This window comes from Musca autumnalis, unplaced genomic scaffold, assembly GCF_047663935.1.
Source record: "Musca autumnalis isolate F117 unplaced genomic scaffold, ASM4766393v1 scaffold_1, whole genome shotgun sequence".
NCBI lineage: Eukaryota > Metazoa > Arthropoda > Insecta > Diptera > Muscidae > Musca > Musca autumnalis.
In genome coordinates this window covers 7,647,883-7,667,697 of record NW_027411644.1, presented here as the reverse complement: position 1 = coordinate 7,667,697, position 19,815 = coordinate 7,647,883, and the positions used below count along the sequence as shown (strand labels likewise).

The following is a 19,815-nucleotide window of genomic DNA, read 5'->3' as shown; positions in this document are numbered from 1 at the left end:
AAATCGGTCAACAAATGCGACCTGTATGTTGCGAACGGACGGACGGACATGCATAAATCGACTCAGAAAGTGATTCTATGTACATCCCTAGAAGGAACTATGGGTATATCTCGCTTCCTTTTGTATGTTACATACAAATGCACTAACACATAATACCCCTTACCACATAGTGGTGTAGGGTATAAAAAAAATTTAACCAATTTTGTAGCGGCTCTGTAGTTCAAAATAATAACCCGCAAAATTTTAAACAAAGTTTGAGTTTATGATGAAGAAGAAGCTTACAAGATAATACTTAGCGGGTTAAATGAACTGAAACTTTCGTGTGAAATTGGTAAAAATTTCAATAACGTAGCGGTTAAACAACGGAAGTAGTAGTACTTCATAAGTGGGTTTCATTACATTTTAGTTTGTGTGAACTAAATTTTCCTTTCCTGCTACAAAAATGTCTTTGTCAACTAGATAACTTTTTGGTTTTGGTCATAAGTATTATACATTACATCTCTGATATTTGATAATTAAATGTTCACAATCTTTGAAAAGAAGTTCCATGGAGAGCGATTGTCCAGGGATAGTGGTATAGGGTATCCCATTGTCGGCTCCGTCCGACTATGGACTTTTCTTACTTGTTTTCTTTATTACTCGTGTATGTAGGTCAAATTAACAATTTTGCCTTGATTTCTCTATAACGAATTTTCTCTATAACGTAGTAATTCTCCGATCTCCAAGTGCAACGTTATAGGGACGTTCGACTGTATTTGTAAGTTCACGTTGCTGCAATTTTTACCATGTGGTTTTTGGTTTTTGGACAATGCGTTTTTCTGTTTTCAGTATAAGTGGATGAATTGTGTGTGTCCCTTTTCTAGCGCCATCTACGTCGACATAACTTCCTGAAACAGAACCATCTAAGTGTTGCCTTTGAAACATCACAGCAAACTCTCTCAAACTGTAATGGAAAATGCTATAAAATTTACAATCCACCCATAAACGTCATCCACCATTCATTTTGTTCAAATAAGTCCACAATCTCCACTTTGGATTTCAGATCCACGTTCCAAATCCACATTCCACACGATGTGGAACGGGAAAATAGCTTCCACTTTGTGGGCTCCATTTCATGTGGAATTTGTTTTGATTATTAAATTCAACAACCATACTATAAATATACTATAATATATACATTTACTATAATAACACAACATCATATCTTAAAACCTTACAACAAATGTAAACAAAGAAATAAGCATTAATGTTTAGCCTTAAGCATAGACTAATGAATATACAAATGCTCTCACCGAGTATGTTCGTATTGAGTGTCACCACACTCAAAAAATACAAGCTAATAAATATTTTATTCTGGTAAAAGACTACATGGGGATAGTTTTGGATGGGAACTAAATCCTCAGATAAAATTTTCCACAAAAATCGTCTTCGAACTTTTTTGAGTTTTCGGGTTTGAGTGACTTGACCGCGGAAAAATTGAGTAATCCGTCGTCTGTATGTTCATTAGTCTATGCCTGAAGAGAGGCTATATTAAATTTTGGAAAAAAAGGAGTTTGCTTGTGGTAATACGGATCCAGTTCTATATACATAAGTTTAACGTGATCTTCTCTTTTAAATACTTTCTATGGCGCAAAACTTTTGTTATCAATACCCAACGGAAGTGGTGTTTGATTCAAACTGGGTGTCGATACATTAAAAACTGGATATAAAGGAGCAAATTCATTGGTGCCAAATGCGTGTTCCTCGCCTTCGTTAATGTTGCTGCGCTGAGTATGAACCGATTCTTCGTATGAAGGTGGGGCTAAAAAATATTTTTTTTTAAATATACTCCTGATTACCTTATGGAGAAAACTTACGCATATTTGGTGTACTTAAATCCAATGTTGGCGGAGCATTGCCTTCTTTTGCTTCGTTCTCCTCTGAAGGCAGTTCTCTGATATCACGATTTCTGGATGTCGGCTGTTCATCTATCACATTAAACCGCCTAGTGTTATTCGCCAATGGAACATTGCCAATAATCACAGGCATTGTTACAATCTGCGTCTTATTCAAACTCTTCATTTTGCAATGCATTTCAATTTGATAGACAATTTGTATTACGGCGGAGCCTTGAATGCATGTGGGTGGTGTAGCCGGCACGTGTAATTCCTCTTTCATGGACCGGGTGCAGTGCCTCAGAACTGAATCACTTTTGATATGACTTACGTTCACCCGTTGAACATTAATACGATGTGGTTTACTGCTGGTATAGCGCACCAACATTACCAACTGAAATTTCACCTCCGAAACAGCCATATTGGTATTATTTATGACCATACCCTGTACGGGTATATTTTGACCAGGAACAAAACCTGTTTGAGGAACTTTTAGTTCCATCTTCAAGGGTTCGGTGGTACATGGTCCACAACAGAATGTCTTGTAGGCTTCACTGGTTGAGGGAATCTGCAAAAGAATAGTGATGTTTTCTTTATATTTTGATTTCACAACAAGACTTTTGGTCTTTAACTAACCCTTATTTGTGGTGATTCAAAATTTAAATCGGTAACTCTCAGCACTGTAAAAGCCCGATTATATACATTATCGAATTTCCATGGTCTTACAAGAAGCACTTTCACTGTATAACGTATATGACCGTGACTGCCCTCAAATGAAGATGGACAATTGTAGGGTAATTGACATGCAAATGTATATGTGTGTACACCAGTTGCAATCGTAGCTTTGGCACCTGAAAGTAAAATAAGAATTGGGTGTTGTTTCCTTAAACAAATCGTCAAAAATACTCACTTTGTTCGGAACCCATTAGATAGGTGGATGATGATAGATAATCTTCACGTCCATAGTACATTTGTCGCGTAGTAAAACTTCTTTCCGACCATAAAGCTTCGGCGGAACCAGAAATTTTTAATAAAATAGCTATAAAATAAAAATATAGAGTGTTTAAATATATTTAGTGTTTGACTCATCCATAATATTTATCTATGAAATTGATATCATTATTTATTAACAATTCTAAAGACTATCTTATTCCGTAATTTCAATCTAATTGATAAAGAATTTCTGACAATGATAGTGTTGATACAGTTTTGAGTGATTCATATTTAACTGAGATGCTCTAGGAATTGTTCGGGCACATGTATAAAACATTAGTGCTAATAACAAGTCTTTAATTAAGAAGGAAGGTCAAGAGTTCGGTACAACACAACATCACATTTTTGGCAGTGGCTAAAATCCCTCAGCAATACGCTAGCCATATTTTTAAAAATTTTCGCCCATGTGAATCAATTTATTTTAAAATAAAATGCTGCACCGCTTGTAATAATAATTGTTCCACAAACATCCCAGGCGGGACTGCACCGCTTGTCGACTTTTTTTTTTGGATTTCAGACATAGTTTCTGATAAAATTCTTATAAAATCTTAGAAAAACACCAGAATATTCAAAGAATTTCGAATCGAACATTATAATTTCTTCCTATTTTCTGGAAATTTTCGTTTATTTCTTTGGAGTTCCGTCCTAATTTCTAACAAAGTTCTGATTTTCCCTTCGAATTTCCTTAAATATTCCTTACGAATTCTTAACAAAAACGTCAAGAATCATTCCGAGTTTGTTTCGACAAAACGTTCCGAATTCTGCGAACCGCTTCACACAAAAACGGACATGTTTTGCATGCGAATACGGCATCAGAAATGGAAACTTGTGCAGAGATTTCGTCCGAATTCGGTACGATCTCGGCAAAAAATGTTTAGTGGGTATCTACGGTAATATTCGTGGGAAATATTTATTCATTTGTATTCAATTATTTTGACTAATTTATCGTGAAAGTTGCATAAACGGTTTAAAATGGAATTTACATACATACATATATTATCTAAACCACTGGTTATAACATGCAAAGAAATGTGGAAAAAATTAAAATTTCCTTAAAACGCTTTTAACTGTTGGGATTATCTAAAGGTCGTGTGTGCAAATTAGAAAAATCCCCACAAAGATAGCATTATCGCTGCAAATAATCGTCTATCTTATCGACAGTAAATTGCCAATATTGGCATACAATACAAACAAACTGAAATTTGAAAATTGCATAGCCATTTTCAAGCAGCTTTAGATTGATCCTGTGGTTTTCTTTTTCTTTGAGTTATTTGTAGCAGCCAGCTGTATAATAAAACAGTTTTACTCAACACAGTCAGTCCAATAACCTCTTAGCTGTGTATTTTATCCTATGTTAATTCTGAGTACAAGACGGGCATATTACACCCAGTATTACTCAAGAATTCTTCCATTATAATTACAAGTAAAAAGTATTAGTAGGCAATATGAAAATAAGTAAAGCCAGTATCAGGTTTTTCCCCAGCACAACTTTTAATTCTAATTCTAAGTCAAGGGTTTTCTGCTAACTAGCTCACGAAAATTCTCTTCTGTATAATTTTTTGAAAAATTTCCCCAAATAATGTTCCTTGATTATACCCTCCACACCAATTTGTAGGGTATAATTAAATTTGGCAAAGTATATAATCTTGATCAGCAAAAAATGCTAAGTCGATATAACCATGTCCGTATGTCAAGATACAGATCGGAATATTTAAGATAGGGCTTAATAATTTGATATAGAAGTTTCTATTACTCCTATGAAGTTTGGTATTGAAAATAGACTATATCGGTCTACGTTTTAACATAGCCCCCATAGAACGTTACCTCCCGATTTTCGGCATTTTAAAGGTTGTGGCATTAATATCCAATTGAAATGGATTTCCATTTGAAATTTGTCGGTATAGGTCTACGTAGTCATATACCTTCCATAAAATTGTACTACCTATTATTGGTAATTTGATGTTTGGCATTTAGCCTTCGTTAGTAGTATAAAACATTCCTCCAGAAATTTATCCGTAAAGGTTCACGTTTTCAATATAAATTGATTATCCTCATTAAAAATATTCTGCTAATCTAAGGAATTAGCCTTAAAGAAAAGGTTGAGCTTAGTACTTTCATAAACGGAAGGAAACTAATTGTACCTATTTGTCCCTATTTCAATGCAGTTTGTGGTGGGGGTATAAAAAGTTCAATCCGGCCGAACTTAACTTCCTTCTTACTTGTTATACCCTACACCACTATGTGGAAAGGGTATTATAAGTTTGTTTTGGTAAAAAATCATGTAACACCGCGAAATATTCGTCGGAGACCCCCAATGTGGTATACAAATCTTCATATCTCGGCGAGATAAAGCGATTTTGAGATGTGTGTCCGTCCGTCTGTCCATTATAAATTGTAATCAAACTCCAGGCCGCAATTATGGACCGATCGTCACGAAATTTGGTATGGAGGTCGGTTTCACATCAGAATAGATCGCTATTTTAATTAGTGAAATTGGCCCAAAAACATAATTTTTATCCGATTTTGTAGCTGCTCTGTACGTCGCAATAATAGTCCGATCGCCTTGAAATAAGGTAAGAGTATATGACAAAGAAGAAGCATGCAATTTGAAATGGCGATCAGATAGTATTTAGAGGGTTAAATGGACCACAACTTCTGTGTGAAAATGGTGAAAATTTTTAATATACAGTTTATATCTTTTTTCCTGGAAGAGATATTCCGGGCAAGTAAGCTATACTTGGAAGAGGAACGCTTGACCTTTATATTGATTTCAATTGTGTTGGTGTATGATAAGATAACAGAGTTACAACCTAATATACCCAGTTATTTGTTTGTAGTGGTATCATCATATAGCTCAATAATCAGTAAATTTTGCACGAGGTAAAAGTTTAGGTAAAAGAAGATGCTTAAAATTTTGGATGATGATCTGATATTATTTAGCGGGTGAAATGAACCATTACTTTAGTATGAAAAATACAAAAAATATTTTTGGTCTATTTTTATTTCCTGGAGGGCATATGCCGGCAAGTAGACTACATATGGAAATAGGACTACTGATCTTCCCCCTGATGCGAATTGCAATCACTTGTCTGCTAGATAACGTGCCTACTGCTTAATATATAATGTGTTTTGTGTAGAGAATCACATTTTCCTCCCATGCTACAAATTGTCCCTATCATTACAGAAGTCCAGTTTTTGCATTATTGCAAATTACGTGAAGACATAGCGTATTAATTGTCCAATTGGGTTTTTTATACATATATTGCAGCATAGGGTCGCTTGGTCACCTTGTTGTCAAAATGTTCTCGATGTCGCTACCGTTAAAGTTTTTTTAAGTACTAATTTTGGTGAAGGCACCGTGGATGTACATTAGACTGGTTTTAACTCAAAGGGAAAAAATCTATGTCGGATTTTTTTATGCGGCAACCTCCTAAAATGTTTAGTCATGTTAAAAAATAAGATTGCCAAAGTTTTAGCTCAATCAGAATATATTAGCACGTGCCACTGGGGCCTCAAAGTTTCCAAGGGCCCTTTATATAGCCAAAATTAAAATCTCATCCGATTTTCAAAATTTTTTGTAGTATTATTACTTAACCACTACAAAGAACTGGTAAACTGTTTGCATCGATTGGACAGTAAATGTGGTGTATAGAGCGATTTCTTTCAAATGTGATTTTTTTAAACCACTCTACACTCACAACCAATTTTTGGGATAAATCGGATACAGCTTCCATACCGCTAAACTTTTTACAACTCTAATCTGTGATATTTTCAAAAACATTTTTCGCAATTTTTATACCCTACACCACTATGTGGTAAGGGGTATTATGTGTTAGTGCATTTGTATGTAACATACAAAAGAAAGCGAGATGGACCCATAGTTCCTTCTAGGGATATACATAGAATCACTTTCTGAGTCGATTTATGCATGTCCGTCCGTCCGTCCGTTCGCAACATACAGGTCGCATTTGTTGACCGATTTCGCTGAAAATTGGGGAATACCATTTTTTTAGCCGTCGGAAGATCAAGTTCGAAGATGGGCTATATCGGTCCAAGTTTTGGTATAGCCCCCATATAACGGTACCTCCCGATTTAAGGTATTTTAAGGATCTTAGCCGCATTTGTTGCCCAAACCAGCTGAAATTTTACATTTAAGGTTCCCAATGGCCGCGAAATTGCTCCACTAAAAATTGTCAAGATAGGTCCACGGTTCGGTATAGTCCCCATATAACAATACCTCCCGATTTAAGGTATTTTATGGATCTTAGCCACATTTTTTGCCCAAACTAGCTGAAATTTTACATTTGAGGTTCTTAATGGCCGCGAAATTGCCCCACTAAAAATTGTCAAGATAGGTCCACGGTTCGGTATAGTCCCCATATAACGATACCTCCCGATTTAAGGTATTTTAGGGATCTTAGCCACATTTTTTGCTTGAACTAGCTGAAATTTTACATATGTGGTTCCCAGTGGCCACGAAATTTCGCCACTTAAATTGAGCCAAATTATATCGAAATCGGTTCAGATTTGGATATAGCTCCCATATATATGTTAGCCCGATTTCACGTATTTGCTGCACCAAACACGCTATATACTTCCGATTTTGATGAAATTTGGAATGTTTGACTGAATTCGGTCTTGAAATAAGTGTGCCAAATTATATCGAAATCGATTCCGATTTGGATATAGCTCCCATATATATTTTCGGCCGATATCACGTATTTTCTGTACCAAACACGCTATATATTTCCGATTTCGATGAAATTTGGAATGTGTGACCGAATTCAGTCTATAAATATCGAAATCGGTTAAGATTTGGATATAGCACCCATATATATTTTCGGCCGATTTCGTGTATTTTCAGCTCCAAACACGATATATAACTCCGATTTCAATGATATTTGGAATGTGTGACTGAATTCGGTCTGGAAATAAATGTGCCAAATTATATCAAAATCGGTTAAGATCTGGATATAGCTCCGATTTATATTTTACATATTCACAGTGGTGTAGGGTATTATATAGTCGGCCCCGCCCGACTTTGATCCTTTCCTTACTGGTTTTTTAATTGTTGCAGTATGATTGATTTATATGATCCGGAACTAAAATATCGCGGGGTACCAGCAGACGCAAAAGAATATTGTAAATACTCTACCCAAAAAATATGTTTTTTAGAAAAAATGTCGGCTTTAGCAGTAAATTACTGTGATGCGCTGTGGATTATTTCAAATTATGGGTAATCTCGTGTACTTTAATCCTGTTATTGGTTTTTTGAAATACCCGACGTGTTTTACATATTCTTATTCATTTACGCGGTTATAACATCCGCGCAAATTAAATTTTGTTGTGAAATTTTTGAGCTTTGTTCAAAAACACTTAATTTGATCAAGCAATTGTCATAGTTGCTGGTAAATTACAATAGTTCGCGTATTATAATAGTGCAAAGCTTGGCTTCATGATAATTTCACAATTTGACAATTTTTATATAGCATTTGTAGTGTTCAATAAATTAGTAACTGGGAATATTTGTACTCCAAAAAGGAACCTGATGTTCAGAGAAAATTGCACAAACATTTCCTGGACAGGCAACATAAATTGTTCAACCCCTCAGTAATGTTGTCGACATTTTCTGAGTACTTCAGCCATTTCTCTACAAGTGGTATCTTAGGACACACCTTTCGTACTTGGCCAAAAACTGTAGGTCCCATATTATTGAACCAATATGAATCTGGGTGCACTCATTGATATGAGAGAAGAGAATTTGTTCCGTAAAGGAATTTTGATTTGTTGAAACCTAATTCCCAGGGGTAGTGGTGTAGGGTATTACATGGTCGGCCCCGTCCGACTATAGCCTTTGCTTACTTTTTTTAAAAAAAATTTTAACTTTTTTTTCAAAAAAAAAAAAAAAATGGAATTTGTTCATAAATTTAAAAATATACTCCTTGGGTTTTAATAAAACTCATATACTTAAAAATGATAATTTTTGTAAAAAGCTGTAATTAATATAGGAAACGGTATAGGAAAATACAGATTTTTAATTTTAATAAATTTAAAAAAGTGTTAAATGGACGGAAGGGGACGCGTACAAAAGTATATTTGGGCTGAAAGAGGACACTATCGGGCATCCTTCTGCGAATAACAAACCTTGTTCCATGTTGTTCCCTAAAAGTTCTACTCCACTAATATAGGAATTTCACTAAAATTTAGTACGCTCACTCCACTAATATTGGAATTTCACGAAAATTTAGTACGCTTAGGTAATTTATTAAAACGTTTCGTAAAGGCAACTATCCTACCTACGCAACAAAAAAACGATGAAAACAATATATATATATATATATATATATATATATATATAGATTCCGAGAAATTTTCTACTCAAATAAAAAAATGGAAAAGTGGGATGTACGAGTACGCCAACCATCAATAGGCTTCTTTCTCAACCCCCAAAATTTCGTGAGGATCCGATCAAAATTCCGAACTTTAGTGTGTTTGCACAAAAAATGGAAATAGGGATGCATAACCGACTATTGCGATATCTCTGTTGTTTGACCACCTATGACAACCTACTTCACATCGTTGTAAAGGTGATATTTACCGCTTACAGAAGAGAGATATTCGCCTTGAAATAAAACGTTGTCCTTGTCTCCAAATAGGTTTTTTTCACATTCCGATCCCTGAATAATATCCGACGATTGCCAAAATAAATAGGTTTTTCGTGACGATCCAATCAAAATTGCGACGTGTATCGTGATCAAAAAAAAAAATTAAAAAATGGGATGTATTACCGACTATTGCGATATCTCCGTTATTTAGCCACCTACGCCAACCTGCTTTACATCATTGTAAATATGGGATTTTCTACTTTCATAGTCAGATTTTCCTTTGGAAGGTTCGTCATTATTATTAAAATCGCAAAAATTAAAAGTTGTGTTCTATTAGCGGCTATTGCGATATCTTCGTTGTTCGACCACCTACGACAACCTACAACCGTTACATCGTTGCAAAGGTGATATTTTCTACTTTCATTAATAGGTTTTGCTTTTGATATACCCCATATTGAAGCGGAGATATTCGCTTTGAAATAAAGTGTTGACTTTTTCTCCAAAAAAGTTTTTTGCGCATTCCGACCTCTGAATATTGTCCGACCATCACCAAAATCAATAGGCTTTTTCCCCTGCGGGACCTTCATCAACACCCAACATTTGGTGACGATCGGATTAGATGGACAGACGGACGGACACATATAGCCAGATCGACTCAGCTCGTCTAGACATTCGTTTTGGTATATATAAGTATGGGTCTACGACCATTATTTTTGGCCAAAACCAACTTATAATACCCTCCCCACATAGTGGTGTAGGGTAAAATGAAGGATTTGTTCTTAGCACATTTATATTCACAGTTACTGTTGTTGTAAACTAATCGAATTCGAGCTTCTTGCAGCATTCAGACTTAAAGCATTTTGTTCATTTAAGATGAATTACAGATTAAGATTGAAATAAACTAAATTTGTTGCATAGCTTGATATTAGCATTGCTGCAGAACCTGTAATAATCTCTTATTTCCAATTTGTTTCAATGTTTTTTTTTTGTTTTGGTTGAAGTTTCAATCTCATTTGATTGTTTGGAGTATTACCCCAATAGCTTAAACTTCATGATTGCTTTCTGTTACAGAGAGTACTGTTTTTCAAAACGAACTGACAATGTTGCAAAATTTTACTGATCGCTACTAATGTCATGATTTCATCCCGGCGAAGGGAATTATCAATTGGCTTTTCAGCGTTTGAAATGAAGCCTTTTTTAGCCACTTAAAAACAATAAAATGTTTCATATGTTTCTGAACATAACGCTACATTGTGCCTGCAATTGTTCTAATTTTGTTCGACCTATCCTACCTTGTAATTCTTGTTCAACATCTTAAGCATTACCATGTTGTTTTACTCACTTCAACTAAAATGTGGAATGATTTAGACAATATCTAAATTACAAATATTATTTAATGTGAAATCGTATATTTACCATAGCAACTAGTTAATAGTAAATATATTTTAAAAATTGAAAAGAAATTTTCATGATTTGCTTTCACTGAATTTAATTGAAATAAAATTTAAATGAAGAAAAAACGTTGATTAAAAATTTAGTGCGTCTAAATATGAGTTTATCAAACCACTTCTCTACCAAAAAAATGGTTACTAAATTTACTTAATCTTATCCAAAAACAATGTGCTATGTATATTTATTTATGATTGTTGCTGTTGTTGTATAAAACAATCAAAATTCTTCAGCAGTACACACAACCTCATGTGTACAATTTGTTGGCGGGGTTGGTGTTGTTATTTAACCGTTTTTATTTTCTTTGCTTTAAATTAAGTCTTTTTCTTGTATTTTAATTATTCCATAGGCGAAAATACTTGGAATGACTAACTATTTGGTCATTGTTTTAAATATTTGCCACAATAAAAAGATAGCAGAAGTCACTTGGTAAACAAACTCAAATCCATTGACATCACATGGCTCGATAATAGCACCTCTCTGCACCTTTAGCTTGACATTTCCACTCTTCTCAATATTCAATCTCAATATTCGTTCGTTACATACCTTTAACTTCCTTTACTTTATCACATTTCAAAACAATTTTACCGCTAACAAGCTGACCGGCATAATAGGTGCCCGTAGGATTTTGATCGAATTCGATGTCACAGTGTACGACCATTGTGACCAACTAACGGAGTAATACTAAATATTCGAAAAAAACGCAGTTGCTCGAATTAATTCTAATGGTTTAATTAATGTGACCAGCCAGGTCTCTCCCGCGTAATTGACATTGATAAGCTCTGTGGTCGTTGCCGTCGTCAACGTCAGGAATGTCGCAAAATTATGGAGCGTAATTTCTGTTTTATCACAAAACAATAACACAATGGATTGTATTTGTATTAAAAAAATAAAAAAGTGTGTTTTGGCTACTTTAATGCGAACGAAGATGGCAATGTGTGTGAGTGTTCAGGAGGCTTCTTAATTATGATAAGCAAAGCAACAGAGGAGAACTGTGGTAGAGTCGAGTGTTCTCTATTGACTTAGAGCCGCTACGAACCAAATGGAAGTGAAACATTCATTCAATGATATTCTACTCTGGGTAAATATCGATGTTGGCTAAAACTCTTGGAGAATATGCAGTATGTGTTTTGAAAACAATTCATGTCCAAGGGTTGGAATTCACAGTTTCTCACAGCTTAATTGATGCAGTTCCAATTTTATTATTTAAAATAATGTTTGCCAAATCTATTTCCATCATGGGTAAAAGCACCTTCATTAAAAATTAAAATAACATTACTCAGCTCGATTGCTATCGAAAGAAATGAGATTTATTGCTAATAACAGAACAGTTTAGTTGAAAAGTTCTTCAGCAATGAGCAGTTTACGCAATGACTCTAGAAGGCAAAACAGATAAGATCCGATTCCTGTATTTTGAAGATTGCACATAGGTTTCAATCAGGAAATTTTTTCATCTGAAAATAATTAGTTTTTGTAAATAACGTTAGTATTTGGTGATTGGCGCAGTACCAAAGTTGACACTTTTTTATGTAAAAATAAAACAGACTTTGTGCTGTAAATATACAAATTTTGTTGTATTGCGTCGCTGCATAAATATCAGAAGTGAGATCAAAGTTATTAAGAATCGGGAAGCTGTTAATGAGTACTTTTATAATATTTACAAAAAAAAAAAAAAAAAAAAAAAACAATGAAATTTGTAAAATTAGCGAAATAAAGTCGATGTTTTTATATATATTAAAAATTATTTTTTACAAATATATTTTTAATACACAAACTTTTAAAAAAATGTCCAAATCGAATTTGAAAGATAGCAGGGGGTCTGTACCAATAAATTCAGAAGTCAAATCGTGCTCAAATTTGCCACAGTTAAAATAAAATGGATTTTTCTATTTTAAGATGGGAGCATTTTTTGTAAATACCTGTTGTGACTTTACGCAGTATCCAATTGAACTAGAACGGTAATACCCACATCTATCAACCGATTTACCTTAAAATTCATATTTAAGGGTTTCAGAAAACAAGATTGTATAATTTTTTTGAAAATAGGTCCATTTTTTGTCATAGCCCCCACATAAAAGTACCGCCCGATTTTAGATATTTTGTGGATTTTAGCGACACTTTATGACCGATTCGGCTGAAATTTGGAAGTTTGACCTCTTGGAAGATATGAATAATTCGTACCAAAAATTATTAACATAGATCAATGTTTTGGTTTAGACCCCACACAACGGGACCACCCTGTTCAACAAATTTTGTCAGTTTTTGGTCATTTTGGTCGATAAAACGTAAGAATTGCTGTTTGTACATTGCTGGAAAACGTTTTCGAAATATTTTAAATACCAGAAATTAACGTTACATGTCTTTCCGTTATACAGGAGTTATACCAAAGCATGGACCTTAGTAGACAAATTATGGTAAGGAGGTTTGTGCTGTTTGTAAATAATAATTAATTTCAATGCAAAATGGACGTTGAAATAGTTTTGGCCAGAAAATTTGGATTTGGGACCATTGTGGATTGTAATCAGTTTCAATTTGATATTTGAGATTTAAGTGATCATATAGTGGAATTTAGTATTCTTCGTAGTCAGAAAACCTCCTTACCATAATTTGTCTACTAAGGTCCATGCTTTGGTATAACTCCTGTATAACGGAAAGACATGTAACGTTAATTTCTGGTATTTAAAATATTTCGAAAACGTTTTCCAACTTAAACTGCAATACATACATACATATGTACCCACAACATCTCCGAGGGAAAAATGAGTGCTCGCCGAGTCATATTGGCTCAGTGGCAGCTACTTTTTATCGCCGAGCGGACGTGCACCCCGAAGGCGGTACTTCTGTATTTTTGTATTTCATCGGAGGAAGAATTCAACTATACCAGCTTTACCCATGTCCATCTATATATGTATGTATCTGTCTGCCTGCCTGGCTGGTACGCACTCTACCTCTCTAACAAATTAAGTGATTTAGAACTTGTAATATTTGGTCCAAACTTAGGTTAAGCTCGAAGATGGTCGCTAAAATGGTTCGCAAGATAATTGACACAAATTGAATTTGTTTGAACAAAATATTACTGAGGCCAAATTTTGGATCGACTCGGCAGATCCGTTCGAGAGTTATCTTACGCTCCAACCACCCCACACGGTGTCATAGGGGTTTTTTTTTGCAACTTTTAGGCTATTTTATCAGGAAGTATGAACTTGCCCCAGAGGAAACTTGAAGGTACCGGAAGGAGTGGACAGATATAACTCATCTTCGAACTTAAACTAAGTTTGGACAAAATATTGCTAAAGCCAAATTTTGGACCACATCGGTCCATCCGTTCGAGAGTTATCGTGCGCACCAGTCAGACAGACCGACCGACGGACATTGCTAAATCGACTCCAAATTGTCTGAAACACATTTCGTCCAAACATACTTGGGGTCTAAAACCATTATTTCGATGAGTCACATTTTGCCCGTATGAAAGTGTATATACACCGTTAGCATAAATGCAGAGGGTATAAAAAGGTTACACGAACCAATTTCACTTGATATGGAATAAAGTTATATATGATATAAAATGATATGTTTGTAATGATATGGCGATACAATTGGTTTGAAACAAAATCTTATTTCATTTTGGTTATATCGTATGGCTTTAAAGCTTGTTTTGAGTCATATGTGTACTTCAAGTGGTTCAAAAAATTTTTAAAAAAGCTCATTTATGAAAATATTAAAAGCTTTTTGCGCGTGAGCGTTTTTTATCGAATCCTTTTGAGATTTTATCTAATCTTTAGTAAAAACTCATCAAACAAGTAAAAAAGTGTCAGTCGGTGCCGACAGATATATTGAGGGTATATATCTGTCGGCAATGTGAAGTGAAACTTTCACCTACGGACAGATCGAATGTATTTAAGGTCTCTTCAGAATTTTGTGACCCTTTTTGGACATTTGAACGTGCCGACAAACATGTGGATTAGGAATTAACTGCATTAAGGCACAAATGTTGAACGTTTGTGGGGGAGGTACCCTTAGGGAGGACCGATATGAGCAATTTTAGAAGTTAAACTAAATTTTGACAAAATATTAGGAGATCCAAAGTTTGGACCAAATTGATTGCCCCATTCAAGTGATATCGTCTTGGCATGTTAGTGACATTTTTTTAAATATTGGGGAGAAGTACCGGAAGTTGTGGGCAGGTATTGCCCCATGAAACTAAGTTTGGATATAATATGACGAAGACCAAATGTTGGACCAATTCGGTTGAACAGTTCGAGAGTTATCGTGCTCTCCGACAGTCACATATCGACACCTCCAAATAATAGTAGGATAAGTCCAAAAAGTGAGTTTTGCAGGAGAAGCTCTCAAAGTTTGGAAATTTGTTTGAACTTCAGTACTATGCTAAGTCAATATTTGTTTATAACTTCTGTTCGGATTGACCGATCATTACCAAAATTAGACAGAATTTAAGTTAAAGGACGTTCGACACCTCCAAATAATAGTTTGCTAATTCTGAAAAGCTAGTTTTGCAGGACAAGCTCTAAAACTTTGGAAATTTCTTTGGCCTAAGTAAATATTTGTTTATAACTTCTGTTCGGATTATCAGATCATTACCAAAATTTGACAGAATTTAAGTTAAAGCACGTTAAATATAAAAATGTAAAGAACTTGAAAACATGCTAAGTCGACTTAGCATACTATTGTTTGGAAGCGTCGATATGGTGGCATGGGGATTTTTAACACCTTTCGAGGTTTTTTTCCTAAGAAATATGGACTTTCCCCTAAAAAATACCTTTACCGTCGTAATAGAGGTAGCGAATGCAAATAGCATCAACAAAAATCAAAGTGATTCGAGAGCAGGTCTTAAAGTGAACTTATCCAAAATTGTATGTGAGAGTTACCAGAAGGAGTAGACAAATATAGTCCATATTCGAACCAGATCTATATCTGGTAGATATATAAGGATGTGCAAGGTATGGATTACATCGGTCACTCCCTTCAAGAGTTATCGTGCGCACAATTTGTCCGAACATTTTTGAACTTTTGTGGGTGAGGTACCTGAAAGAGTGGAACGATATGGCTTATCTTCGAATTTAAACTATGTTTGGACAAAATATTACGAAGGCCAAATTTTGGAACGAATCGGCAGATCCGTTCGAGAGTTATCTTGCGCTCCATCCATTACACACGGTGTTATAGGGGCTTTTTGCATCTTTCAGGATATTTTCTCAGGAAGTATGGACATGCCAATGATGAAACTTGTACCGTAGTATGGGGGGCAATGAATACAAGTTGTTGCAACAAAAAGCAAAGCGATTCGAGAGCAGGCCCTAATCTGAATTTATCCGAAATTTTGTGTGGGAGGTACCCGAAGGAGTGGACCGATTGAGTCCATATTGGAACCTCATCTAAGTTTAGTAGAAATTTCTCGATGTGCAAAGTATTCAAGAGTTATCGTGCACACAAATTTTCCGAACCTTTTCAAACTTTTGTAGGGGAGGTACCGGAAGGAGTGGACCGATATAGCCCATCTTCGAACTTAAACTAAGTTTGGACAAAATATCACGAAAGCCAAATTTTGGATCGAATCAGTTGATCCGTTTGAGAGTTATCGTGCGTACCAGCCAGACAGACAGACGGACGGACATTGCTCAATCGACTCCAAATTTTCTGAAGCACATTTCGTCCAAACATACTTGGGGTCTAAAACCATTATTTCGATGAAGCACATTTTGCCCGTATGAAAGTGTATATGGTAAATTTCAAATTTCCTTTACAATTACATAGAAAAAAAATTAAAAACTTTTTTGGCGAGCACATCCGCCATTTTTGGTACATGGGTTACGAAAAAAATCGTGGTTTCAAATTTGTTCGCGTTCACAAAATTGGATGCTGCACTCAAAAGTTATATGCGGTTTTACTCTCTTGTAAAGAAAAAATATTTAAAAATTCCTATTGTGTTGTAATAAGAACATGTATATATGAATAGTTAGCAGCATTTTATGTCTATCCGTAGATGCTAAAATAGTTGCTAAATATATTTTTATTTTCGCGGAAAATCAAGAAATATTGATGAAATCTTGGAATAAATTTTATTTATTCTAAATCAGAGTCCAAAAAATCTCCAAAAAAATAATTTAAAAATACGTACAGAATCTAGACAACGCGTAGAAAAATGTGAGACCAAAATCATAAAGATCGCGTTTATAACTTACATATTACAGCAACAACAAAGAACGGAAACTTATTGTTGGAAATTATTTCAAAAATATATTTTTGGTTAAATACGAAAAATTTGAAAAATAAATGTTGGGAGTTATTCTATTATATCGCTAAATTTCCATACAAAACCTTAAGTATTTTACTAAAACTTCTTCGAGGAAAATAGTTTGTCATCGTGAAAGTATATTTGCTTAGAATGATAAGCAATAGAGTTAAGAAGTACAGAGTAATATTGAAATCACAATCAAAGAAAAAACACAAAACTTAAAAAGCGTGTAATTCGCGAATCCGTTTAAATCAGTTGAGGTGCATGTGCTTTTCGGATACAGGGAGTCCATGTCTATCAGTGTGCATGGATCTTCCCATGTTTCATTCAGCGGCCAAAGTGTGCCATCAGTGGCATCTTACTATTCAAAAAACATTCAAATGAGCAAAAATTGCGAGATGTGCATATGATTATAAGGTGCATCCGATTTCAATGGCCGCCTATTAAAAATGCGTCATTATAAATGATTTTAGACAGATTCGTCAAGAACTGCGGATGTGCCACCACATCCTACTTTGGGATAAATAGGGATGTTACTCCCGAATCTTTGTAATTTGTGACACCTCTTTTTGGCAAATATTATAATCGCGTATAAAGGATTACACTTATGTAAAAATAATCAAAGAAAATCGCTGTTCAATTCGCGGAATTGTCAAAATATATTTTTGCAGAATTTCCTACTTTCAAGGTATCTATATCCGGCGTTTTAGTGGATGGATTCGAACGCAAAAGGTCTTATTAGATCCGGCACGTAAAAAAACTAAAATCACGCGGGGTTTAGGGGTACTTGTACGACAGTTGTAAATTTTAGAGCCAAAAAATAGGGTTTTTCAGAAAATTTACGCACCAAATTTTGGCCTTTGGACTCCTATTACTACGAAGCTGTACGGAGCACACTCATGAGATATACATCGAACGACGTAGAATCGCGAGTTCTACAATCCTGTAACTAGTTTGAACATATTATCCAGTTGCACCATCTAATTAAAAGAAAAATTCGAAAAACACTGAAATCAAAACTTCAAAATGTCAGCATCAATTTTAGTGGGATGTAGTGTATATATCGAAAAGTCATGCACTAGAACCATGTTTCCCAAGGGGTATTCTTTAGTTCTTTCTTTGAGCACAGGTTTGAATTTTGCGTGGTTTGGCCAGAAATCAAGAAAGAATACAAAAAAACTTGTAAACTTCAAGACATTTTTCCGATTTTTTTATATTACCACCAACGCAGCTTCCACGAAAACTATTTGTTATGGTCCATATTATGAGATCTTGGCTAAAACACTTCAATTAATATAAATGTATCCATATTTTATAAAATATATTAACAGTTCGCGACTTATTATACCCTCAGCCTTTAGGCTAAGGAGGGTATATACACTTTGATACGATGAAAATGTGCCTCATCGAAATAATGGTTTTAGACCCCAAGTATGTTTGGACGAAATGTGTTTCAGACAATTTGGAGTCGATCTAGCCATGTCCGTCCGTCTGTCTGTCTGTCTGTCCTGCTGGCTGGAGCGCACGATAACTCTCGAACGGATGAACCGATTCGGTTCAAATTTTGGCTTTCGTAATATTTTGTCCAAACTTAGTTTAAGTTTGAAGATGGGTTATATCGGTCCACTCCTTCCGGTACCTCCCCCACATAAGTTCGAAAATGTTCGGAAAAATTGTGCTAACGATAACTCTTAAAGTAATTAACCGATCTTCTCCATACTTTACACATCGCGAACTTTCTACCAGACATAGATGAGGTTCCAATATGGTCTCAATAGGTCCACTCCTTCGGGTACCTCCCACACAAAATTTCGGAAAAGTTCAGTTTAGGGCCATCTCTCGAATCGCTTTCATTTTTGTTTCAGCAACTTGTATTCACTGCCCTCCATACGACGGTACAAGTTTCATCAGGGGCAAGTCCATACTTCCTGAGAAAATAGCATGAAAGTTGCAAAAAAACCCCTATGACACCGTGTGAGGTGGTTGGAGCGCAAGATAACTCTCGAACGGATCTGCCGATTCGGTCTAAAATATGGCCTTAGTAATATTTTGTCAACACATAGTTTAAGTTTGAAGATAAGCCATATCGGTCCACTCCTTCAGGTACCTCCCCCACAAAAGTTCAAAAATGTTCGGAAAAATTGTTCGTACGGTAACTCTTGAAGGGAGTGGCAGAATTGGTCTATACTTTACACATCCTAATATATCTACCAGATATAGATCAGGTTCAAATATGGACTATACTTGTCCACTCCATCCGGTACCTCCCACACAAAATTTCGGATAAGTTCACATTAAGACCTGATATCGAATCACTTTGATTTTTGTTGAAGCAACTTGCATTCGCTGCCTCAATTACGATGGTAAAAGCTTTTTCAGGGGCAAGTCCATACTTCTTGAGCAAACAGCCCGAAGGGTGTAAAAACCCCCTATGGCACCATAGGTAGTGGTTGGAGATTCACTTCCATAATGGTCAGTGTCGATCCATTCCTTTTAGTATCTCCTCCGTAAAACTTTTTATCTTTAATCCTAATCAACATTTTTGTCGGTTCAAACGCCCTAAATTTTTAAAACCCCCTAAATACATACGTTTTTTGGGAAAAAATTGTTTCAATATACACAGGCTGAGGGTATATCTCTG

General features: G+C 35.2%; 1 protein-coding gene across 1 annotated transcript; it reads right to left on the bottom strand.

The window, feature by feature from the left end:
* Positions 1–1,110: 1,110 nt before the first annotated feature.
* Positions 1,111–11,616, bottom strand: LOC141390327 (arrestin domain-containing protein 17-like). Its single transcript, XM_073963245.1, has 5 exons — positions 11,468–11,616; positions 2,785–2,913; positions 2,511–2,725; positions 1,857–2,442; positions 1,111–1,801 (listed from the first exon to the last, which is right to left on the bottom strand). The coding sequence occupies exons 1-5, from the start codon at positions 11,580–11,582 to the stop codon at positions 1,623–1,625; spliced, it is 1,224 nt and encodes a 407-aa protein (XP_073819346.1). The 5' UTR covers positions 11,583–11,616; the 3' UTR covers positions 1,111–1,622.
* Between the last annotated feature and the right edge of the window lie 8,199 nt (positions 11,617–19,815).